Below are 26,636 nucleotides of genomic sequence, written 5' to 3'. Positions count from 1 at the left end.
GCATTTTTCATGAAAGTATTTTTGTGTTTGTATGTGCTATCCTTTTTGAATGTTTTATTCCTAGGCTGGATGGAGATCTAACAAAGCATCGTTAGTTCAGTTTGCTGCGCCAGCGCCTTCTTACCGTATTCAACGAAAAAATCTGCACACGACAATATAGAAATTGTAATAAAACATAGTGACACCAAAACAATGAACATATTTAGGAAAAACACAATTTATTTATTTACAGATGTAATGATATACATCATTTTAGATGAATAGTTATGTTTGTTTAACTTTATTAATACGTGTAATAATGAAAATATATTAATCGTCATAAAAAATCAAATAGGTACGATTTAGATATGATTCAAACATTAGTGTTTTGGTTAATACAAAAGAACGATAAAAACAACAGCTGGAACTGTACTCTCCAACGCACAACACCATTTGTCAGAACAGGGTAATAAAGGACAGTATCAAAGTACTCTTAGTATACTGACGCACATAACATACAATTGGTGTCATCACTGTTTTCAGCGATGCATTCATATAATATTCACCGTTAGTTTGCCTTTTACGCCAAATGGAATATGTTTCGGCGGATAATCGAGACTGATTATTTTCTGGCGTTCACATTTCATATTATTACAAAATGTAGTGAGATGTGTATTGAGATTGTCTGGTGGTATCTCTGTTGAGTTCTTTGCACTACTGCCGTGTATCGGGAATAAGTCCTCTTCCATCGCTGGTATGTAGCAGTGCAATGGTGAATCACGGAGTGTAAGATACGGCGTTTAACGTTAAATGCATTACTTACTTACTTTTTTACAATATACTGGTTCGACTGTTAGTTTTCGAAAGAAACATAGTACTTGTCGGTTTTACTTGTTTAAATAGACAGGAACCCAGTCAAATTTTTTAAACGTTCCTAGTGTTGAGGTGCCAAGGAAAATGAGAAGCGCTGTCACGTTCTGAAATTAACACGTTATTATTGAAGTATAAGATGGTATTTTGCCATCCGTTAAACCTTTGGGGAGTAATGGGGAGTATAATGCCATAAGTACAATTTAGCATACATATACATCATCCGGGGTAGAATTGGTTTTCAGTAACCCATGCTTGCCGCAAAAGGCGACTGTGGCTTGTCGCCTGTTGACTTACGGGATCGGGTGGTTAGGCTCGCTGATTTGGTTGATGCATGCCATCGTATCCCAAATGTGTGGATCGATGCTCATGATGTCAATCACTGGATTGTCTGGTTCCGACTCGATTATTGACAGACCGCCGTGATATAGCTGGAATATTGCTGAGTTCGGCGTTAAATAACAAACAAACAGACAAACAGGAGCATAGACTCATTTAAGTCAAATGCTACTAAAAATACTGTTCTGCAGACATGTTACAGTGAGTGTAAATGGTTTCTCAATAAGCCTATAGGTAACTGTGTTCATAGCTAAGTGGTTAATAAACAAGCACAGAATGCAAGGCGACCCCATGTTTCAATGTTTCAATCAAACTGTCCGAAAATCGTTCTTTGTTTTAAATAAGTTCGCCTAAACATTTGGGTTCTCTTCAAACATATACAAATAGCCGACTTTCTTCTCAAAGAGAAACTACTCTGTTCTCGGTGCTGAACACTCGCAAAAGCCGAACTTAGTTAGGTGCACACTTGCAAAACGTGAACTCAGTAGAGCATTAGACTGTTGTACACATTCAAAACCTGAACTCAGTAAAACCTTTAGACAGGTGTTCACTTGTAAAACATAAACTCAGTAAACGCTGTAGAGTGTTGTACACTTGCAAAACCTTAACTCAGTAAAAGTTATTAAGAGTGGTGAACATTTGCAATACCTGAACTAGTAAATGCTGTAACGTGTTGTATACTTGCGATACACGGACTCAGTAAACGCTGTAGATTGTTTGTATACATGCAAAGCCTATGCTTTTAATGCCTCCTTGATCATCAAAACAAGCCTCATGAACATTCCTGGTTAAAACAGATCCACAGGATGCTGGTCACTTGATTCATGGCCTGTCATCTTACCCCGACTGCGTGGATCGTTGCTCATAATGTCAATTATAATTATCTGATCCGCACTCGATTATGTAGAGGCCGCCGCCATATAGCTGGAATATTGGTAGGTGCAGTGTTAAACAACAAACAAACAGACAAAAAGAACACTTGTACCATTATAACACATTGGTGTGTGTGAGACTGTGGTCACTTGTGTTGTCCGTCTAAGTACTTTTCTTTGTCATCAGTCCGCCCTTCAGAGTGTTGTAGTCTTTTACGACGAAGCCTTTGCTCAGCTGACGATAGGTTAGAGTAAAAAGTGTTAAAATTCGATGCAATGATAGCGATGGGTAAAGCTAGCAGTAAGATGCCAGACAATGCACACATAATACCCACAATGTACCCCGTCCATGACTTGGGGTAGTAATCGCCATATCCTACAGTTGTCATCGTAACGACTGCCCACCACACCGCAATCGGGATGTTCTCGAACGCGTCCGAGTTCGTCGCAAATTCCGCGAAGTAAACAAGAGTTGCGTAAATAACGACAGCCATTGTCATGGAAACCAGTAGGAGACCGAAAGCTTCCATACTCGCGGACAGCGTGAACAATAGTAACTTGACTCCTTTCGATGTTTTACCTAAGTGGAACACTCTGAGAATGTTCAGACAAAACAACGCCCTCAGGACGGTGTGGCCAACTTGCGCATGCTCAATAGCCGGCACGTGATCCAGTATAACTGAGCACCACATTACGAATGTTAATAGGATGTCCATAGCGTTGAGAAGACACTTGAAGAACGATCGCTTCGAAGGACTAAGCAGAAACCGGACTAAAAGTTCAAAGGTAAAGAAGAGAAGACAAATGAGGTCAATGACGTAGATTTCGGTGTTCATTTCCGTGTTCAGGAGCATGTCCAAGACGGAGGAGCTGTTCCAGTTCGGATCTAGATGTTCCATGGGGATGCGCATTTCCGGGGACATGCTAAGACAGGCGGTGACGACGGCCACTGTCACCATTATCATATAGAGGCTGAACCACAACTGAAACAAAGATAGCATATTATGTAATGTCATACTGAATTCTCTACCTCCTCCTCGATAAGAATGTTCTATATGTGTGTATCAAACATTTTTTTTACGACACGAGTCAAGTAAGAATCTGTATTTCACACAACGAATTGTAATTGTCTCTTCATGGTTAGTGATTGCGGACGAAAAACATCGGCGTATTATGAAGAACCGTCTCATGGTATCCGTATAACGTCAGGAATGTTAGAACATCATATTCTGTAATGCCATTTAATCTGCTTCGCGTGGACTTTCGTCATCTCACAGATCTCTCCATCCATATGGCTAATAATATTACAAATATGGGCAAGTAAATACATTCACCAACGCGAGCGTGCGTGCGTGCGTGCGTGCGTGCGTGTGTGTGTGTGATAATAGAATATATATATATTTATATATATATATATATATATATATATATATATATATATATATATATATATATATATATATATATATATATATTTATATATTCTATTATCATTTAAGATTGTGATCCAGAAGACATAATAGAAAATGCCAAAACGTTTCATGGTTTCATGATTTTTAATAACATTTCTGGTTCATCGATAATTTGATTGTGTGGTCTGTTTACAGGCCACCGTCGCATGGCAGGAGAGCTGCTGCGCGGCGTCATGCAAAACACATACTTTTTGTGCTTGTCGTGCGAATGTACCGGCACCCTTCTCAAGAACGTCTGATGTCGTTATTGATTTTATTGGTCCTTCATATAATTTTCACATCTATTTTGACCCTACGTCAAATTTCAATCTGCTTCGGGGGATAATCTTCATCCTAATTATTCTCTTGCATTGACAATATATATACGTTGCCTACGTTGGGTTATATATATATATGTATGTAGGCCTTATGTATGCTGATACTTTTCAATTGAAAACAAGCCATTCCGACGATAAGGAAAATTACTTACAGTTATGACTAATATTGCAAAGGGCGTTTTTCAAGAAATATCCATTTTGCTAGTCACTATGTTTAACATCCATGTACCAATTTGGAATAAGACATGTAGGCAAGAAGTGGGCTTTAACATCACCAATTCCTGCTGATCTGTTTCTTTATGCAATATGAAACAGAATTTGTACTCGTATTCCCAAAATCAAAACATAGGAATTTGGCCAGGACGTTGTTCTTAATGTTCGGGTATATCGACCATATATCTTTCAATAATGACCCAATAGCCAATGTACCTACCTAAACTAGAAATAAATGACTTCAACTTTCCCATAGTCAGTTTCCCTTATATATTGAACAATATTCCAGAGGTCCAGCCTTTAGAGTGTCAGCATTCAACAACTTGAGGTAAAATCGAACATGCTCTTCCTTCGAAGATTTCAAAGATCATCATAAAAGATCTGGGTTACAAAATTCACGGCCTTACCAAAACTTTCGAAATGCTATATTGTACACATGCACGTGGAGCACATTTCCAAATTTGATGCTAGTGACCAAAATTATGTCCGATGCAAGTCCGTATCGTGCCTTGTACCATAATTTATCTATTTCATGTTGCCGTGTTTATTCAGGTGAACATTTGACGGGCCTGTGCATATATTTGGGACGGGTGCCACCGTTGGGTTAGGATGTGCTCACCTTTTCGCGAACACCCGGTGTCAAAACTCTCATAGTGATTCATGCACACATGTTCATGATAAAATCGGAATCGTATAATGGACTAAGTACTTTTATCAGAGATAGTTTTGATGATGGAAAGGATACTTGAGCAACATAATTAGAATATAGACTACAAGAATATAAAGGACGAGACAATAATTACAAAACTTAAACCCTGCTCTGCTTCCCCATGTCCATGGGTAGATAAACTTTAAGAGCATGTCATGAGTTGAACATGTTGAAGATATATTATGTGAACTATACTGAACCAAATTAAGAACTTCACAATCCTAAAATTTAAACATTTCGACCAGTTATCATTGTGGGTCCTTATTGTGTGTTTAAACAGTAGTGGCCACGTATTGTCGTCAGATAACACCCGTTTTTGTGCAGGTAAATCGATCAAAATCATGTGCACAGCACTATAGTGGCAAAAGTGGATTTTCACGTGCAACTGGTCACGTGGCTATAATACCGCACGTGTTTTCAGCCATACTTGTTGGCAGTCATTAACAAAAAAAGTAAAACAAAAGTCTTTACGGCCATTTGTCATGCCACGCCTTTCAAATGTGCAACGTGAACGTGCCATCGGCATGTTGAAGACGGGAACGTCCATAGCTGAAGTCGCAAGGACGATGGGTTGTAGTCGACGGACTGTTTGGGATTTACAGACGCGTCTACAGCAAACGGGTACAACCGCTGATCTCCCGCGGCCAGGTCGACCACGTGTGACGTCTTACGTCACCTCCGTAACCGATTTTTGACGGCTACATCAACCTGATATGAACTGTTTAGGGGTAGACTGAGTGCGCAAACTGTTCGAACCCGTCTGAGAACTGCTCACCTTCAAGCACAATCCCATCGAACACGTCTGGGATGCTCTTGGCAGAAGTCTGAGCACTCTCCAGAACCAACCACAGAATTTGCAAGATCTTGGCACCATTTTGCAGCAACAATGGCGTCGTCTTCCCAATCATGTGTTCACAAGTATCACAAGGTCCATGCGGAGGCGTTGTGTGGCAGTTGTCAACGCAAATGGTGACCATACACGCTACTGAACTTGTGTGCCATCAGAGTCTCGTGCTTGGGACTTATGATTTAAACTGCTGATGTTATTACCGAATACCGTAGGTGCTTGGAACAAATTATGGTTACCACCGTTAATGAAAATCCTTCTTTGGACATTAATGATTAAAAATTAGATTTGTAAATCTTCAAAGAACGAAACTAACATGTACCCTATCAGTTAAAGTGCAAATGCAACATAACAATAATACTATCCATGTAACTGCGAAGAACATACGATACATATCATGTAATGAGCCTGTTTTTCTACTGATATTCTGTTTATTAATAATAAATAAATTGCTTAACATAACATTGTAAAAGTGCACTTGACTTTTTGAGTCAGCATACCATTGTTGTACTGCTGTTATACCTCTCCCTATAGAACATGTCTGGGGGGAGATGGAAATGACGCCTGCGACAGGGTCAGAATAGGCCGGAATCGCTAATTCATTGGTTGACATTCAAAACAATATCCCCCAGGATGTCTTCGATGCATTCCCGCTGCCTCGCCTGTGTCTACGCAAATGGTGGACACACCCGATATTGAGATTGTTAATTGAGTTGTTACACCAACCCCTTCGAGGGCGTGTCGCTCTGTCTTCTGAAACCAGGTATGTGTTTTGCAATGTACTTTTTATGACAAAAGATTGATCTTACGAATGATAACATATTATGATGTTATTTTCCTAGAACATGTACACTACTTTGTGTATTAAGCACACATATTTTTGTTAGATTAGTATCAATAGATTCAAAGATCAATGATGGAAATAGATATATTACAAGAAGGAAATTGTGTAAAATGTTGTCTTGATGTTGAGGCAAGACAACAAACCATCATGTTTACTGGCAGGCAACGCCACTGTAAGTAACAATGAGTACGAGTATATCTCATGAACAGGTAACCCTTAATGTTGTGATTTCAGGCAAACGCTTACAAGTACCTTTTCACAAGCTTCCGTTTACATTAAGGAACATCTTAAATTCAGATACTTGGCATTTACATGACAACAGAAATTGTAACCCATTAGTGTTATAGTATCTGTATCAACCATTGTCATGTTTGTACCAACAAGACCTTTTGTCTCATTAATTTATTTTGTTTTGTAAACATCAGGTGATCATTGTATATAAAAATCTGTGATACTCTAGTTATTGTACTGTCCTTTGTCGACAGGTTTTATGGTTCATTTTTTTGTGTTTCATGACTTTATAACTTGATTTAGTCACGATATGGCTGAAATATTGCCGATGTGACTATAAACCATAACTCACTCACTCACTCACTCATTGTATATAAGTATATATTTACTTCTGCATGTTGAGACATTTACAGCTGCTGTAGAAATAAATAAACTGCCGACTAAAAACAGTGTACACATATATTTGATGGTGACTAAAAATAAAACAAACAAGAAATGGTTACTCGCTGGTGGTGTATTTGATTCAGATGTTATAGTTGTGTTTTGGAACCTGAGATTGCAGTGATGTAGCAGCCTAGTATCGTTTTGATTACGTTTGTAATTTTTTTATCAAATCCAATTTTCAAGAGCATGCTTTCTTTTGTTCGTCAGTTTATATGATCATATCAACCATGAAATAGAATGGATGTATACAACAATAATGATGTAGTCTTTCTATGCATTACGCATTAGTCCTAAGCAAGTCAGCTACCACTTCTTCTGGTAAAAACATACACATGGACGCATTTGTGTTTATAGTGTTAGCCTGTGGTTGTTTCAGACGACGTTTCGAGCGCTTTTAGTGTTCTGATGGTATTCAGTGATATGTGAAATCATAAAATGCATTCAGGTGTTATCATATAAGAATGTTTCCTATCTTTTGCGAAACATGTGGATATGTTGATTGCAAATACCACCTGACAAAACAGATAGCGTTTGGGAACGGAACAGTTTTTAATGTGCCACATATTAAGTTCGAAAACAGGGAACAGTCACCAGGAACTCCAGAAAAGTAACTGGGTCATCATTTGCTTGATAACGGTGTTAGAATCTACACCGAAACCTCGCCCAATTGTAATAAAGAAGTTGCTCATCCATAACAATGTTGTCTTAGGGAACAGTCGCGATACATATCTCCAACAATGATGCATATGGGATGTTCAGTTGCTGTTTGTTTTACATTTGCACAGCCAAACAAAATCGTAAGCAAATCTGAATCTTTCACGTATTGGACCAAGGAAACGGAAACCTGACAAAATTGTTTTGTGTGATCTGCTGCCCTTTTATATCATATACGCGCAGCACAATACTAGTAATCATTTGACAAAGTGATCAAACAATTTTGCCCAAATTGCAGGTGCATTAGCTACGAGGATCAAAGTGTCTATTTAGTCAAACGTGGGTAACAAAAGAAGTTGACTGTATATAAAGGGTGTTACTTCTAACTGACGTACCGTATATTTTGTTCAGTTGTATACTTATCCAACAATGATCTCAGTGAACTTAATTTCCGTCAATGTTTCTTGAACATTTATACACAACAGAAATATGACTTAACGTTTGTTTGCTGCACGTTAGAAAGTCAGGAATATGTAAAGACACTGCCTACTGAAAACTGTAACGAATGCAGAGGCTAGAGTTTTATAACGTTCAGTTCAGGCAATAACTTTATCATAAAATGTTCATAATTGGAGCCTATGCCCGGACCTAAGTGAACAATGGAAAGATGAAGACTATTGTCTTTTGCTCCCATGTGTTAGGACGTTAATAATTATATGTCAGTTATACTTACGTAAATACTTCTTTATTAGCTAGAGCGAGTGAGTATAGTGTACACCGTGTTAGCAATAATCCAGTCATTTCACGTTTGTTGACGTGACGAGGTTCAGATTGAGGTCCTGTTTCCTTGTATTACTATTGCCATTGTACCTTTAAATATAATTCCCTCGATTTTTTCGTTATCGTTTAATATGGCTGAAATATTGCCGCTGTGACTTTAAATATTAACTCACTCACTCACTCACTCACTCGTTATCGTTTAGGGGGTAACTGAGTAACTACCTTCGATATATTGTATATAAAACGTGTTCGTAAAGTGCACACATTGCACGTTATTATGAATGTCTTATAACTCATGTTACTTGAACTGCTAATCCGTAATATCAGATAAAAGATTGTCAAAAACCACACCAAATAGCCTTGGCTGGACCCACTCCGACGGCCGTTCTTGACGTGTTACCCTCTAGGTATATTCCAGCCATACTCTTTAATACAATCAATGGAGGACTCTCTTCATCTTTTTTGAGAGAAGTGGAATATGTTCCAATAGGTTTCTCAAATACACAAAATATTTGCTTGAATTATTGAAATCGCAGAATATGGGAAATGATGCAATCTCAGAAAAGGGAGATGTCAATGCTGTCAAAACATAGGATGTTTACACTCTAAACAAACCTGTCCCACACGAAAAAACGTAAAGGAAAATATGATCCATTTAGGGCATTTGTCACAAAAGCTGGTGGCCATAAATACCTGTATACTCACATCCTTGTCTTCAAAATGTCACAAACATGTTTACGGAGAAAACAGTATATGAAATGCGAGATCTACTCCAATATTGTAGGTACCATCCATGTTACATTTAGATGCAAGACACTTGGCAAACAATATGCACCAATTGTGTTCCTTTGCTGATCTGTTTGCTTGTCTGAACCGATTAATATTAACGGAGTGGCAAAATAACAAAAAATCAATTTCACCAAGAGTTCAGTTTCATGTATAATGTGACGGCGGCCAAAATGGGTCCAGATACGCTGACTTTTTCGAAAAGACCTGGCATCATCACTATTATAGTGATCTACGAGGGCTGGCTGAAAAGTTCTAAGTGGGATATCTCAATCGGATTGAAACAAACTTTTGTCACCAACAAGTGCAATCATTTAATGAATCATAGACATAAGAACTGCAACTGTAGTGTTATTATTGTCTTTGTACCAGACCATCTTGTGAACCTTCCCATTTAAATCACCAGAAATGGACAAAACTGGCTATAGGGCAGTCATCAAGTACCTGCAACTGAAAGGGCTAACCACAACACAGATACATGCTGACATGGTCTCTGCAAGATGGGTGCCAAAGCTCTTGACAGTGGATCAAAAACGTGTCAGATTCCTGACGTCCCGTGACAATTTATTCCGTTTTGAAGCAGATCCCGATTTGTAACCATGGATGAGACCTGGATTCATCACTTACAACCAGAAACCAAAATTAAGTCTGAACAATGGAAGCATCCGGAATCACCAGCCTCTCCCCCCAGCACCATGCTGTACTCTTTTTTAAAACCCCACTACATGATAATAATACCGTCAAATGTAATCAGTCACTGAAGGTTCTCCTGCGATTACATCATCTGGAGAAAAACATTCAATTTGTAATGATTACAATAATCAGTAACTTCAGTAATTTGTAATCAGTAACTGAATAACAACAGAACCATTTGTCTTTTACGTCCATGAGCCTCAGCAATACTATCTGACCGTCCCATCGGGATGCATATATATCTGCACGATTGGTACCAATACAACAGGGTACTTCAATCGTGGCAACGTGTAAGGTCTGTTTATAAGTTAAAGCGTCCTGGTACCCGTGAATATCCGGGGTAGAATAGGTCTTCAGCAACCGGTGCTTGTTGTAAGAGGCGACTAACGGGATCGGGTGGCCAGGTTCGCTGACTTGGTTGATGCATCGTATCCCAGTTGCGTGGATCGATGCTCATGATGTCAATCACTGGATTGTCCGGTCCAGAGTCGATTATTGACAGACCGCCGTTATATAGCTGGAATATTGCCGAGTACGGCGTTAAACAACAAACAAACAAACAACTAAAGCGTCCTGGATATTACGCGATGGCTTAGACACGTTCTATATAATGTATCCATTGGAATGAACATTGCATGTGAGAGCAAAACATTAAAGGTATCGAGGGTGCAATTATGTTAACATTGCTGTCAATTATAAAAGTAGCCAAGGTTGTCTGAGGCCCAATAACGATGACACCTCGTTAAAAGTGTATCCGTCCAATTAGTTCCAAGGCAGCGTGAGGCGTGTAGGATAAGTATATGGTTAACACGTTAGATCGTTAGGCAAACCGGCATTAAAGACAATTTGCAGAATTCTATATCATGGAAAACGACGCCCATAACCACTACACAAACAACACATTAACAAACTAATCAGCTGCTGCTGGCCCAAGGATACATCAGGATCAGGAAGAATTATCAGAAAATGGAAATGCGCGCCATGGTCCGTCCTTCGCGCAAGGCGTGTGGACATATACCTGCCTGCATGCATGTGGCTTGTATCCTGGCTCATGCAAATCTGTTTCCGTGCTGAATTCATTAAAAATGATTTAATAAAAAATCAGAATTTGAAATTCAGCTGTGACCTTTTTTACAATAAATTTGACAGTAAAGGAAATTTAAAATTAAGAGAGTGGTGCGTTTATGTTTCATTTTAATTGAAACATACAGGTACAAAAATGAAAAACTGAATTAATGTTATTTATAGCAATATCACAATATCGTTAGCAAGAATAAAGTCGATTTAGATAGAAAGAGAAACGACATCAAATTATCCTGAACAAATCTCGAGATCCTGCTTTCAGCTATGTGACAAGCATGATGAGACCTGCTCTGCCACGGAACACGGGGGCATATACCGTCTCTTCATCACGATAGCTCTCATGTGCATCTATCCTATTTGGATTTGGACAATTGTGTCTGTTGTTATGGCAATTACTCGTTATGCAGTCGATAATATATAACCGAAAACTGTTTTTAATTCAGATATTTCCCGAGAGAAAAGGAAGCATCAATATTTTGCTCGTGACATGTTCATAAAGATACCATCTTCGACATGCTTATGCATATTCCATTTAAAGCTCGAAACAATAATTATAATTTTGAACCCATAGCCAATTATTCCTTGTCCCCAAAAGGAAATACCGGAATGCCTTTCTGCTGATAATACACATTCCACGAAGAGACGAGACAGGCTCTCTCGAAATCATCTTAAAATCCTCTTAAAATCGATTGGACTAATCCGATTTTTGAGGAACCCAAATTCATGCTACAAACACACCTTCGACATCAACACCGTTGTCACAGGGTCCTATCTGTCAAGTCCGTCACGGCCCAGTGACCGTAGTGCCTCCTCACCGTTGTCCGGCATTCGGCAACGTCCGGCGTAGTTCGGCGTGTTAATGTTCGTTAGCGTATTGTTAGAGAATTTGTTGTCCCTAAATTTTATTCCCTTGCAGTTTAAACTCATACTTTTATTATGCATTGATTTGATGTTATTTCATATGTATACAAGCGTATCCGTGTATGGACGATGCTTAGTAACTTTAATCTTCGCACAGTAGCGGCATCATCTGGTACTATGTGGATATTTTTCCATGTGGTTATGGTCATTTTTGCCACCTTACTCATTGTAAATAACTGTTTGAAATGTTTATTGGTACATTGAGGTATCTTATGTTTTGCCCTGTATTTTGGTATCAGCACCAGCCACATTGCTTTAGTAGTAAAGCAGTGGGTGAGTGTGAGTGAGTTAAGACGTAAAGCATTAACTCACTCACACTCACCCACTGCTTTAGTAGTTCGTTTAGTCTTCGGGTTTTCCGTATTTTTTAAAACACATTTCTGTTATGAATACACAATGCCATTTATAAGTGATCAAATGTAACAAATGTTAAATGAGGGATAACACTAAGTTAAGTACAAATTCTAGTACTTTTTTTGGTTGAGTCCCATCCGGAATTCGAACCAACACTCTGAGAGTGAGGCACCGCTTAGCCAGCCCAGTCAGCGATCTAACCCACTCGGCCACCGAAGCTGACCACTGGTAGTGTTGAACACGTGCTATGAATATCCTGGACTTCAGTCTTTAAAGGCTATATTGTTATTCATGCGTTTTCGCATATTTTAGGGAAAGGTCATCAGAGCTTATTTCTCCCTATCTAAGCAAGCTGAGGTTATTCGCTCATTAGAGTGTTGAGTTAATTAACTCATAGGTGTTAATTGGTCACAGCCGTCTATTGGCTGGGTTCCCTCCCATAACGTAAATGCAGACCTCCAAAAAAACCAGTTAAAATTAGCTCACTAATTAATTGGGCCATGCTGGTCACACCTAATTAATGAATGGACTGGTCCACTCCCCTGCTATGAGGGATTATCAATATGTTGAGACAATGAGCAGTAGTGGACAACAACAACATTGTCTTAAAAAAACTCCTCCTTTCTTTAATCTGCTCCCGGTACAACACAAATCTTATTCAAACATTACCTTTATACAAGTTGTGGGATTTGTGTAAGAATATACCAAATGTTCTCAATCACTAATACTTCTTTCTCTTGTGTATGGTATAACATATAAATATATTTGAACATGAGCTTCAACCTCTTGTCGATTGTCTTGATAAGAGTGTTGATTTAGGTATTGTTTGTAATAATTGTTATATAGTTGCTTAGCTAATCAGCTTGTATATTTGTTCTGGTTAATTAATCAGTGATCATTGTCAGTGTCAATTGGGGTCTTGATCCTTTAAATTGCCTATCTGTGTCACATTTAGCTGATAATGATAAAACTGTGATTTTTTTACTACGTTTCCTATAAATACTTTTCATTATGTACTTCAGTGTGAAAGAGTTTTCCGAAGTTGAGGAGAGTGATATTTTCATTGCAGGAACATAATACTTATTATTTCACTGCTGTTAAGATAACACTTTGACGAACTATTGTCATACAAGAATTACCTCCCCTCAATGTGTCTCCCTTTATCGCAAGTGTCTGGCCTGTACACAAACTGTTGACGTCCTTTTCACGTTAGTTTCACATTGACAAGGCAAGATATTGACAGAAGGTCATTTATGGAGTTATTATCGCTTCTTGCCTTTTGTTATTCTCTTGAAAAAAGTTTCGAAATAAACTCTAAATTTTTCATTTAACTTGTCAATCGAGACTGTTCGTTTCGCAAAGCGCCATTTTTGGTTAAAGTTGATTTTGTATATAATCATATCTATATGTATGGCATGTTTTAAGATTTCGCAAACACGAAACACTATTTATAGTCGAAAATACAAGGGGTGGTGAACCGTTCCCGTGTGCTAGGAGGGGGGACTTTACGTTTCAAGGTTTTACATTTGTAATGAAATCATTAAATTTCCGGTTGACAACTACCCCAAAAGTATATAATAAATAGGATATTTCATGTGTCAAGTGAAATACTAGTATCCTCTATATTCTTATTTAATGAAACCCTGGTCTCTATAGCACAGCTCCGTGACAGCCATCAGTACGAACAAACCAGGAGGTGTATTTAACATACAATCTCACCACGATAACTTTCGCATATTTACTTTACACGTTTGCAATACAGGTAATAAATCAAGAAATGCTGTACATATTTTCCATCATTTACTCGTACAGGTGTTGAAATCCAGCATAATGTATTAATGTATTCAAAGGTTAAAGAATGACGCTTCTGTGCTTCATCATGGCTTACAATATTTTATTACAGCCTGTCAAAAAAGAATGAGTTACAGTATTATTTAATGATATCGGCGTATCTTAATGTACGTCAGTCAAACTTAACCTATGATCTCAATCCACTCTGTTGAACGCAAATGGTGTTTATTTTCTCAAGATGAAATATGATGACAGTGTTTGCTATTCTTATACAACATCATATCTCTTCACTAGTTGCCAGCAGTGTTAAGGCTGAGTCAGCTTTATTTACAGGAAGTTAATGTTTGTTAAAGTAAATGTGTTTTTGTGTTTGTTTACTTTTTGTGTATTTTCTTGTTTAACTTTTTTAATCCATTTCCTTCAGTGTGTATTTATTCATTCATTCTTCTATCTATCCATCTATATATTTCATCATGAATACTTTATCAGTACATTGATTAGTTTATTATACAATTGTTATTGCTAAAATATTGCATTCTATCATTTACGTATTTCCATAATTCTTTCACGCGTCTATTAATACAACCATTGAATGTTCTTGCCGTCCTGTGAATTATATATCACGAGTACGACATTTATGCTAATATTATTGATGCACTATCCGTATCGTAGAGTCACAGAAAGACAACCACACTGAACCCTGCTTACGGCAATTTTACGACCTCCACAGCTGGCGCTCCGAGCCGACTTCCAACTCACACATCCTCCACCACAAAGCATGTAGGAACAATGTACCACACACTGCATTCATGCAGCACGTTAGGAATAAATGAGCCGTGTTACCCCAGCAAGGCTTTTGTGCGAAATCTCCGTCATTCAAAGCATTTATGACACGGTGACGTTCACCTGAGAGGCAAACCTTGCAATGAGACAATGCAAAGATATGTTGAGTATTAATTCAATATCGGAACACACGCGAGTACCGGTACTCTGTACACTCTATCCCGTCTTGGTTCTGGGAGAAGCACAAGTCATGACTTGAGCGCACAAATAGGCTGGGAATAAAAGTCAATCAACATTCGAATTCAGGCTGACGGTATTTTGATTCTTTTTCTACCTCAGAGTTACTTATGGCGACGGGTACAGGACTGCGGCTGACGTGCCATGAAACACACAAACTGTATGTCACATCTGCAAAAGGCATTATGGCTAAGGGCAACATAATTTTGAGGGACTATATAATTGTTTAAGTTGATTTCAGTGGCAGAGTTGCGTTAGAGTTGGAAGTAACTGCATTTGCAATCGTGTGAAATATGCTCGATAAATGTGTTGCATCAAAGGTTTGTCTGTAGTAGGTGTATTGTATTACTTAACAAACGATTCATATTCACTTTATATACATTTGGCATGTTAGATGGATGACTAGCATCGGTTCATGTTACAACGTATTGTACAATTGTTATATTTATGGAGATAATTAGATAATTACATAGATTTAATGGATGGACAGATCACTATAGATGGAAGCCTTGGCCAGAATCGTACAAGTTCTCGTAATTGACGAATCGAACTGAAATGCATTTACATGTGGGCATTGTCATTGTCAGAATGACTGATTATATCTTGTTTGTGAATAGGGTCACACCGAGGATGAGTATCCTTCCATGCTTGTCTGAGTAGTATACCTGGAGTTAAGGCCAACATGTGTCTTTGAAAAGTGTAATCATGTAACCATTAAAACAGTTTAATAATTAATGCCACATAAATATAGATAAAATAAGATCGGTTTGTGTGTATACATATATATATCACAGCCATTTTGACCTTTACGTCAAATTTTAATTTGTTTTCGGTGGATAATCTTGATAATCTTGACCCTGATTATATGACTCTCGCATTGACAATATATATAGTAAGTAAGGATAAGAATTTATGGATGAAAAACTTCTGTAATTAGGAGCGACGTTTCGGTGTTGGTTCTAACACCGTTATCAAGCAAGTTATATTGGAGTAACTAAGGATAAGAATTTCTTCCGAATTCTAATGCCGATCAAAGAAGATATATATGTCGTTGTCAGGGTAAAGTTATCGCGTTTACAACTGTACTATTGGTAGGCTTATATGGACCGATGGTTCACTCCAACATTTAAGAAGATTTATAACAAGAAATAGCTCAGACCGTAGCTGTCTCTGTCGATAGATGAATAGACAGACAGACAGTGTATAAGTGAATGTTGTTTAACGCCGCAGTCTACAATGTTCCAGCGGAATGGAAGCAAGAGAACCGGAACCAGGCAACCAGTGACATGAGCAACGACATAGGTACGATGTGACACAACCATCAACGTCACACAGGTTTCAGCCAATCCCCATTTTAGTCGGTTCCAACGACAAGCGTGAACTAATGGGTACCTCCTCTGACCCAGAGTAGATAATAGAGAGAACCTTGAAGATCCGGGGTAGAATAGGTCTTCAGCCCATGCTTGCCGGAAAAGGCGACTATGCTTGTCGTAAAAGGCGACTAATGGGGTCGGGTTGTCAGGTTCGCTGACATGGTTGATGCATGTCATCATATCCCAATTGCGTGGATCGATGCTCATGATGTCAATCACTAGATTGTCCGGTCTAGACTCGATTATGTACAGACCGCCGTCATATAGCTGGAATATTGCTGAGTGCGGCGTTAAGTAACACATAAACAATAAAATAATAGACAAAGATGTCGATGGGTACAGCGATCGACAAACAGATACACTGATTGGGAAATGGAAGGATACAAAAAGTGATCGATCCATTTATACAGATATACATATATTCAAAGACACATTGATCGATAAACCCGCTGGTGAGCTGATTCCATGCAATGCCATATGTCTAGATCTGCTTGTATCATAGAAGACATAGGATGCTCAGCTGTGAAAGGCTTAATCCTTGAGGATTTGCAACCTTTAGATCATCCCAGAACCCGGTTTCTAATTCCATAACGCATGACGTATATTGTTAACAGCACCAAGGCTGTGTAAACGTCTAAGACCTGTACCACTTCCGGCTTTACCTCCACAGTCAGCTGGCATGCCTTGATTTTAATGAAATATGGTTCAAAGCGGCGTTAAACACAAATCACAAAGAGTAACAAAACAGACATGTAATACATTGAATACTAGTATGCATTTCCCTACAGATACCCCCTGAGACGTACTTGACCTTTTGGTGGGACAAGTGGAACCCCTCCTTTTATTCATACCAAGATCCAAGCATGAATGACTATAATGTAGCCATGAGTCTGAATGCCAAGAGAGATGACGTCACCTTTTCTTTTATGTCGAGCAATATTCCAACAGCTCCAGCTTTTTGATGAGATACAATTGAGCATGCTCTTTCTACGAAGATTTTAAAGAACACCAAAAGACTCTTGCTCAAAAGTTGTTTGATCAGGGTTACAGCGTACAAGGTCTTTAGTAAGCTTTCAAACGGTTTTAAGATTGACATGTGGATTTCAATTTGAAACATCAGCGACTAAAATGATGCAATTCCCAATTTTGACTTTTAACATATGTTCCCCTATGGTTTCAGTGACTTGCCTTTGCATGTGTTTGTGATGGATGTCACATATGAGTACGGATATGCTCATCTTTTCGCGTACACCTGGTATTATCACCATTAGATAGCGATTCATAAACACATCTGTATGACATCTTTTTAATCGGAATCTGGTTTTAGCAGAGATGTTGAATAAAGACATGTTTAGGATATAAACGGAAGCGTTTGTTTATGATTGTTGATAAGGTTTTGCCGCTTTTACTAAAACAGTACCAGTTGATACGTGTATAAGTCAGTGGTATAGATATTTCTAAATAATACAAATGATCTGTGACTTCCGGAAAAACTACAAACTGTGATCTATCCGAAAATCTTTTACAACCGTTGTTTGAACTCATCTTTATGTTCACGAGAACATACATTCGATGGATGGATGTGTTCTGATTTGAATGAGGAAAAACTGGTATTCTGATATTGGAAGGTTGAATACCCCTCCTTGTGGAAAGTACCCGGCCAACCCAGGTGGTTTTATAGAATACATCTGTTCATGATAAACTCTTAGTTCCACATATTGTGTGGAAAAAATATGAGAAAAACAATATTTGCGATGTAATTCCCTTTTTCCTGATTTGTACCATATGTTCCCGAGTTTTTTCAGGTTAACAATTGGCTTGCCTTTTCATGTGTTTGTGACGGGTGCCACCGGTAGGGCAGGATATGATCACCTGTTCGCGAACATCTGGTATCATCTGTTTGATAGCAATTCATAAACACATGGCTATGATACAGTCGGAGTCTTACAAGCGATTCTGATATTAGCAGATATTTCTTGTGGCGATGGATAAGTTTTTCGGCTTTTATCTCCGTTCCGGAAAGGATCTATAATGGGGTAATAATACAGAAACCATTAACGTGAACTCAGATCGCCGATGCTTACATTTGAAAATGTTTGTTGAGCTTTCTTAACGTCTTTGATAAATGGAATTAAATGTCTCAACGATATTTGCACAGGATATCAATGTAGATTACAAAGATATAGGCAAACTGTTTTTACCAAAACCTCGTAACGGACAAAAAATGGTATTGTATGAGTGAGTGAGTGAGTATGGTTTTACGCCGCTTTTAGCAATATTCCAGCAATATCACGGCGGGGAACACCAGAAATGGGCTTCACACATTGTACCCATGTCGGGAATCGAACCCGGGTCTTCGGCGTGACGAGCTAACGCTTTAACCACTAGGCTACCCGACCGCCCCGGTATTTTATGAACACACTCACACCACTGACTAGGAAGGAGAGCACACATGTACACAGATACGTCCTTTGAAGTGCATGTGCTGGTCTCGCAAAATCTAAATCAAACTTTATTTATTGAATATTGAACGTTTGCATGTACTATGTATCGATATGTACCACTACCATCAACAAGTGCCCTCAGTTATGTAGCCTGTGCGTGTTAAATTTACATTTTATGCACATCTTTTTCATATCACTTCGATCACAACTTTCGATTTTATGTTTCTGAGAATAATGCGTTTGTATCTAAGCTTTCAGTTATCGACCAATGCCAAATAGAGGAGTTTCCATTACAGCATGGCACTGCCGTACATAACAGTCAGCGAGTGATATCGGTTTTATGTCACATTGTGCGCCCGAAATGGGATCTACACACTGTACCCAATAGGGGCATAGAACCTGGGACTTTGATTTGACGAGCAAACACTTATTTGTAAAGACGGTGTCATGATTTAATTATGTCCATATGTTTTGAGATAGGGAAGTAAAGAAAAGGTCTTGTGAAGTACGGGTGTGATAATGATTTTCAGCACACTACAGATCCGGTTCTTCACGTAAACGTAACAAGATTTACACTGTTAAATTGTTTGATAGGCATTACTTAGAAGTTGAAGGATGACAAGATAGACACAATTTTTTATGGATAACAACTTCTTTAATACTGTACTACCTATGTTATCCCACTCATGTATACCCTTGTTGTTACTGTTAATCCTCTGTTGTTATCATCCACTTGCTATATATATTCTGCACTATGTCCCTCATTCAGTCTTGCTTGACAACGGTATAAGGATCTATACCGAAACGTCGCCTTTTACAGTATTAAAGAAGTTGTTATCCATAAAAAATTGTGTCTATCTTGTCAAGATTTACACGTTTGCCAAACAAGACACCTCTGCTTCACTACAGGTATAATCAGCAGGTGTGGGTGTAGGATAATACTGGTGTGTGTTTGATTCTATTTCATGTCTCAGACAATACTGCTTCCACGTATTTCACAAAATCAGTATAACACACATCCTTGTTGTTTGTTTGTATGTTTTAACACCGGAGTCAGCAATATTACATCACTACCACGACGCCCGGCCCTGAACATACATATCTGGGAAGACAAACCAGTGGTATGCATGTGGATATATCTGTATAAAATAATGCTTGGTTCAGTACCAAGCATTATTTCATGCCTCACTGGTCACTTTTGGTGTACTATACAAGCTGATTAGCATCCATTCCACACTCTTTGTGTATAGATGCAGAGCATGCGCGTAGAAAACTATCTGCAGTTGAATGAATCTAAAACCGGTGCTATGAATATTCTTATATTCACAATAGTCTATACAGTATACTTACATCATCTGTCGCTGATTACATATATATACTAGTATTATGGTTACATTATGACTACAGTAGCAAGTTATGGATCAAAATGTTTAGTATTGCTAGATATAGGATTTAGTGTTTGTATTGGTGCATTTAAATAACGGACGAGTGTTTGAGTGTGTGATACCCGCATATTAGTTTCCTCGGTCATTAATCAATATTAATCTATAAAGATTTGTCGTTAAATATCCCGCAGCCACGAGCGTTCTTGCACATAGTTATAGCCACAACGATCTTTTGAATACTGCATACCTTGCCTCAAATCAGTGCATAATATAATGTATGAACGTACAAGGTTTATTAGGGTGATCTGATGTTGCCATTACTCCCATTCAAACAGAACTGAAAGAACTGCGTAGCTATATCCAGTATAGTTACACAATCAAAGATGCCATGTAACAGAATGCATGTTCTAGCCAGCCTACAGTGCTGTATCACAATGTACTATATCAAAACCTGTATCAGCGTATCCGCCTACATCGATATATCACGATGTCATTCACACGCTGAATGTACACATCCACCTTCTATAAGTGGTAGCAGGATCTCGAGGGGTACATGGGGTTTTAGGCCTTCGGCGTTAGGTTTTATACCACGAGCCTCCCATTTTATCTAGGGACGCATAAAACCCCTTGTACACCGAGTGATCCTGCTACAACGAATTTATCTTATCGACATGTTTTAATATGACATTGTAAACTAATTCAAACAAATTTGATAGACAACAGCTGTTCGATTGAGCTGAGATTGGCTTGCGCTATGTCACCTAACTTCCATTGACTCGGGAAAAAAAGGATTTATTCTGCCTCTCAGTAATCCACGTGCAGCCTGGCATGCTCATCGCGGGGTATAAGAGATGTATTACCCCGCTGAGAAATTAATTCCCCTCGAATGCGGGATACACAGTAATTTATCAAGATCACGCGGACCAATCAGATCTCATCATTCTGACATGGAGGCATGATAAAGTAATAGATGAGGATGTAAGTCACACGCTGAATGTCCACATCCACCTACAGTAATACATCCCGATGTCAGTCACACGCTGAATGTCCACATCCACCTAAAGTAATACACCCCGATGTCAGTCACACGCTGAATGTCCACAGCCACATTTAGTATTTTTATATGATACACTTTTCAGTCCAATCACATGGAGATGCTTTAGTTCTAATCATTATTGTTTCACCGAAAAGAGAGTTGAAGTTTTTATCGGTAATGATGGTGTCGACACTGATTAATATTTGCCTATATCATTAGACTGAGTTGACATTATAATAATTCCTATTGTGCAAATATTGAATTCCTGGTGAAAGTTGTTTATTAAGTAATGCTAGCTGGTATTGATCAAGTCCAAAACACTAATTCCAACACAGTACGGCATTCATGAAATTCCCTTGTGAGCAGTGTAGTTATTATGTAGCATTATATCACGTTGTTTAGACCGCAGTGCAGCTTTGAGGCCTGTTGCGCCGATCGTGCATTAAATGCATTTTCCACATGTGACTGAGCGGTGGCAACCTGCTTTCAACAATTATGGGATATTTAAAACTAATGACTAGAAGTCCTGTCGTAAAATGTGGGTGCGTTTCGTCTTTGATGTTCTGGTGATATTCGAATACAGATTAATCTTGTTATATTTCCAAATATTAATAACGCAAATTCTGTCATAACATATTTAACAATAAGGTAATGAGTATATCTTGTTTAGTTATTCCTGACAGTGTTAAACATGTTGTTACTCTTCATATTGGGGGTTCTTGTAGCCGAGTTGACTAAGGAACTGTACCCGTGTGATACACGTCTATTCGACGGCCTGCATCAGTATGGCAATTTTTATTAATTAAGATGGAGACCGCCTCCGTGGTGTAGTGGTAGAGCGTCCGCCCGGAGAGCAGAAGGTCCGGGGTTCGATCCCCGTCCGCGTCATACCAAAAAGACGTTAAAGGATGGTACTTGTTGTTACCCTGTCTGGCGCTCAGCAATAAGGGGCTAAAACTGCGGCATGGTATCTCAGTGAGCTAGCACTATAAATCGGCATCAGTCCGGACTAGTACAAGCAGCCACACAAACACACACACGTACATGCACGTCGCTATATAAGTGCGATAATCTTTGACTTGACGTTAAACCCAATTTCACCTCTCCTCATTAAGATGGGACAAGTCGCTAAAACTGTTGCTGGGACGGCCAAGGCGACGAAGCAAATACTAGTATGCATGTCATCGATCACAATTGCGTGGATAGAGGCTAATGTTGTCAATCACTTGATTGTCTGGCCCAGACTCGATTACTTACAGACCGCCGTCATATAGCTGGAATATTGCTGAGTGCGACGTTTATCACCAATAATACATCAAACGGTTAATTCGCTGCAACGCCTTTTCTTATTGATTAATGTGATCTAAAAAATCCATACGATATTCACCCACTCACAACTCATATTTGTTACCCTCCCTGATGCAAAACAAGATGAGAGAGAGTGATCTTTTCGCCACTTTTTCAGCAATATCACGGCCGTGGACACACCTTGTGGGATATGAACCCGACTTTCAGCGTGACGATCAACTTCAATATTTGACAACCACACCGTCCCAGATCTGACCAAAAGAAACCACAACGACCTTCACTATAAGACAGCTATTACTTCACGGCTTCTTTTCTGACATAATACATAATCTTCATTGCCGCGAAACACATTACAGACATTCTCTGTCGTGTTAGATTGATATCAAAGAAACTTCAACCAGCGGGGTAGCTAATGATGACAGAGGTCGCATGACATTGAATGCGGTAATATCATGATATCTATTATAGTGTTCCGAAGTAATCACTAACCGTGGGGGAATTCCTTCGATTTGAGGAGAACATGCATAATAATTATTTCGCAGTAATTGATCACACACACTGAAGACAATGCCCACACGTTCCTATTTCCTAATTGTTTGACTTTATCAAAGTAGGAATTGAATTATACATGGGTAAGGGTTTGACGTGAGGTAATTGCAAAAGTAATGATTTATCGTACAATGATGGACAAGTGAGTCTTAACAGTACTGCATTATCGAAATTGGAGTCATGGGTAGATATTTCGCAAAGTCCTTTGTCTTCGTCTGAAAGCCCAAGGATGGGCAAACAATCATGACACTAGTTTTGCTATGATTATATACAAACACATGGTTAGTATATCATGTAATCTGGAAACACACGCTTCAACTTAGAATATATAATTGTCGCATCTAGGTCTCAAAATAAGTCTTGGCATGATTTAGCTGATTGTATGGTGATATTGAACTGGCCAGTGATTTCGCGTACCATGTTGTATTGCCTTCAATGATACACCATTGTCTTAATCAATTACGTAACAACCTAATTACCATAATAGTCTCTTTAGTACCAAGGAATCACGGCTAAAATACCTAGCTCATATTTTACTGAACTGAACCTCACATTAAGAGTCATTATCATTATTTACAGATTAAAATAAAAAAGCAGCAAAGAGGGTTTGGGTGATCCTGGCACAGTCAGGATGGTTAGGCTCATCATCAGCATGATAAGCTCATGGCCCTTGCCCCTCAACAACAGTAGTAGTAGTAGTAATAGTCGTAGTAGTAGTAGTAGTAGTAGTAGTAGTAGTAGTAGTAGTAGTAATATGTTCTTTATAGTTAGGTAAGAGAACCGCCAATCGTCTAAACTATCCTCTTGCATAAACATCAATTTTAGCAGATCTGAAGCTATCATGTGCTCATCGGAATTGTAAGGTAGTAAGTTAATAAAGGTTTATTTGTCGTATTTGTTCTTAAAAAAACCTCGGAAATAGCGGTATCCAGTAATTAAACTATGCCAAAGCAAACCAGGTGTCACAGGTGTGAGCAGCCAAGTACGAAGCGTCGGGCAGGTTCGTCTGGGTCATCACTTCCTTGGAGAAGTCACATTTTAGACACCTGTCAAAACATACGTATGCCCCAAAGGGAATCTAGGTCATGTTTGGGCCTTGATTTTAGATCAAGACGAACCTTATGTGAAGACATATGTATATGTCATTGTGACTCTCCCTGATTACCTCGTCAGGCCTTCTCAATGTTATAACGTCGCTATATACTAGTAACCCAATTTCACCACACCTCATCTTAATGTTAAAATCATTTGATGAGGTAGACAGAATGACATGGGCTACATCAATTAAAACATTTTGTTCAGTTTAGGGTTTGGACTGGTCTGGAGACAACAAGAAGTCGGCTATATAACATTATTCCTTAATGATTTCCTGAAAAGACTATCGCGTAATCGCGATCAAAACTGATATTTTTCAAGGGGATTATCTTCAAAATGTATTGTGTCCAGTTCAAATATATGTTGAACAAAGGACGTTATTTAAATACCACATTACATTTAGATATATATCTCAAAATTTAAAGGGGCGGTCGGGTAGCCTAGTGGTTAAAGCGTTTGCTCGTCACGTCGAAGACCTCGGCTCGATTCCCGACATGGGTACAATGTGTGAAGCTCATTTCCGGTGTCCCCCCGCAGTGATATTGCTGGAATATTGCTAAAAGCGGCGTAAAACCATACTCACTCACTCACTCACTCAAAGTTTAAATGTAATAATTTCCGTTTAAGACACAGCTACACTCCCCATTATGAATGATTCTGCGATTTATGTTGTTGTTTTTTTAAAGCTGTAAAAGATGAATACCATGTGATGTTTATATGTGAAGGATATGCCACTATTAAGAAGGAAGTACCTCTCGCCATAGTACACTGAAAATCCACCTGTTATGACATTCACACAGCTGACGCAAACAGGTGGTGATCTTGTCCTTCATGATATGGGTGTGTTCTGACAAAAGCCTTCAAATTTTGAAATACCTCATATTTGTTTTAGAAATGAAATTGTTATATGCATGTACTCTTCTCAAGTAATGGCTGATCTATCATTCTTGGCCGGTGGCCTGTCACTGAAATAAATTGTCCGTCTGTCTGTCTGTCTGTCTGTCTGATTAATCAACGTGATTGCACGTTTTCTTTAGAATGGCACCAGCACGTACACGTTTACAAATTCAACACGAAACTATCCCTTTCTTCCAAAATAGCAAGTGGAGTGGGGATCGATCGAATACTCTGGTTTCAGTTGACTACACTTTTATATATAACCCAATAAAATATCTCCCTCAAGTATTTGAGGTTATTGACATGGGTATCACAGTCTGCATGGTTGTACTGCACAGAAAGAATATACACGTTACAAGGTATATATTAATCTTTGATTACAAGGGGGTTTTATTCATTGGCCTTCCCAGAGACATGTGCAGACTTTTCAGTCGGGGGTTGCTGGGTCTATCGAGGCATTCAAAGAGGCATTAATACACTGGGTTACTGAGGCTAAACATACACACTATGTCAACGATCACGTTACTCAACTAATGAAACTTACCAGAGCATATCAAGTCGCCATGTCAAATTCCCAATAATCCATTGCTCGAACATATCAAAAACATTGTTAACGGTAGCGATATTTCTCAAATTAGTTAAATGTTTTAATTACATCATGACACCAATAACATCGAATATGCATATATATGGAACACTACTTTGTCGTTAATAGTAGATTTATGTGTACATTACCTTGGACATCACAGTGCACGACGGGTACTCTAACGTCATCCAGATCTTATGTTTTGCGTTCAAAGTAGACGGTTTTTCGGACAGATGATCATATAATGATTTCTCGATGATATCAACAGCCTTCATGTCTTCAACGGCAGCAACGTACTTTTTCCAGCAACATTCCGAAATGAGATCCTCCTTTAGCTCCCAAAACCTGAGTTCGTTTTTAATGGTAAATGTACACAAATTCGACGGTAGATGAAGCTCTCCAGTCCGATACAGATCAAGCATTGGAAGAACCATTTTAGGATTACGGTCAAAGAAGAACTCATCAGAAGACGGATCATAATGCGGGCTCTCGATGGTTAGCCGTCCAAGCATTGTGTCTGGAAAGCGTTCTAAAATAGTTTTACCGATCGTGAACTTCTTCCCTGATACATTCAGTGTTACAGTCGCCATCGCTTGTGGTGGGAGCTGAGTGAGGATTGTATGCTGGTCGATCAACGCTCAAGCGCAATAGCCTTGGATCCCATCTCGGGTAGGCGACTGTAGGTAGTACCTATAAGTAGATACAAGACGGTATTCTCACATTCCATCAGGAACATAGGCAGAG

At 38.8% G+C, this 26,636-nt stretch overlaps 1 protein-coding gene across 1 annotated transcript; it reads right to left on the bottom strand.

Annotated features, from left to right (window-relative positions):
* Nucleotides 1–1,707: 1,707 nt before the first annotated feature.
* LOC139469522 (potassium voltage-gated channel protein Shaw-like) lies at nt 1,708–26,636 on the bottom strand. The gene is made up of 2 exons (XM_071251713.1): nt 26,042–26,636; nt 1,708–3,043 (listed from the first exon to the last, which is right to left on the bottom strand). The coding sequence occupies exons 1-2, from the start codon at nt 26,480–26,482 to the stop codon at nt 2,207–2,209; spliced, it is 1,278 nt and encodes a 425-aa protein (XP_071107814.1). The 5' UTR covers nt 26,483–26,636; the 3' UTR covers nt 1,708–2,206.

Source organism: Haliotis cracherodii, unplaced genomic scaffold (assembly GCF_022045235.1).
Source record: "Haliotis cracherodii isolate W230 unplaced genomic scaffold, xgHalCrac1.p SCAF_2, whole genome shotgun sequence".
Taxonomy (NCBI): Eukaryota; Metazoa; Mollusca; class Gastropoda; order Lepetellida; family Haliotidae; genus Haliotis; species Haliotis cracherodii.
This window is presented reverse-complemented; position numbering and strand designations above follow the sequence as displayed.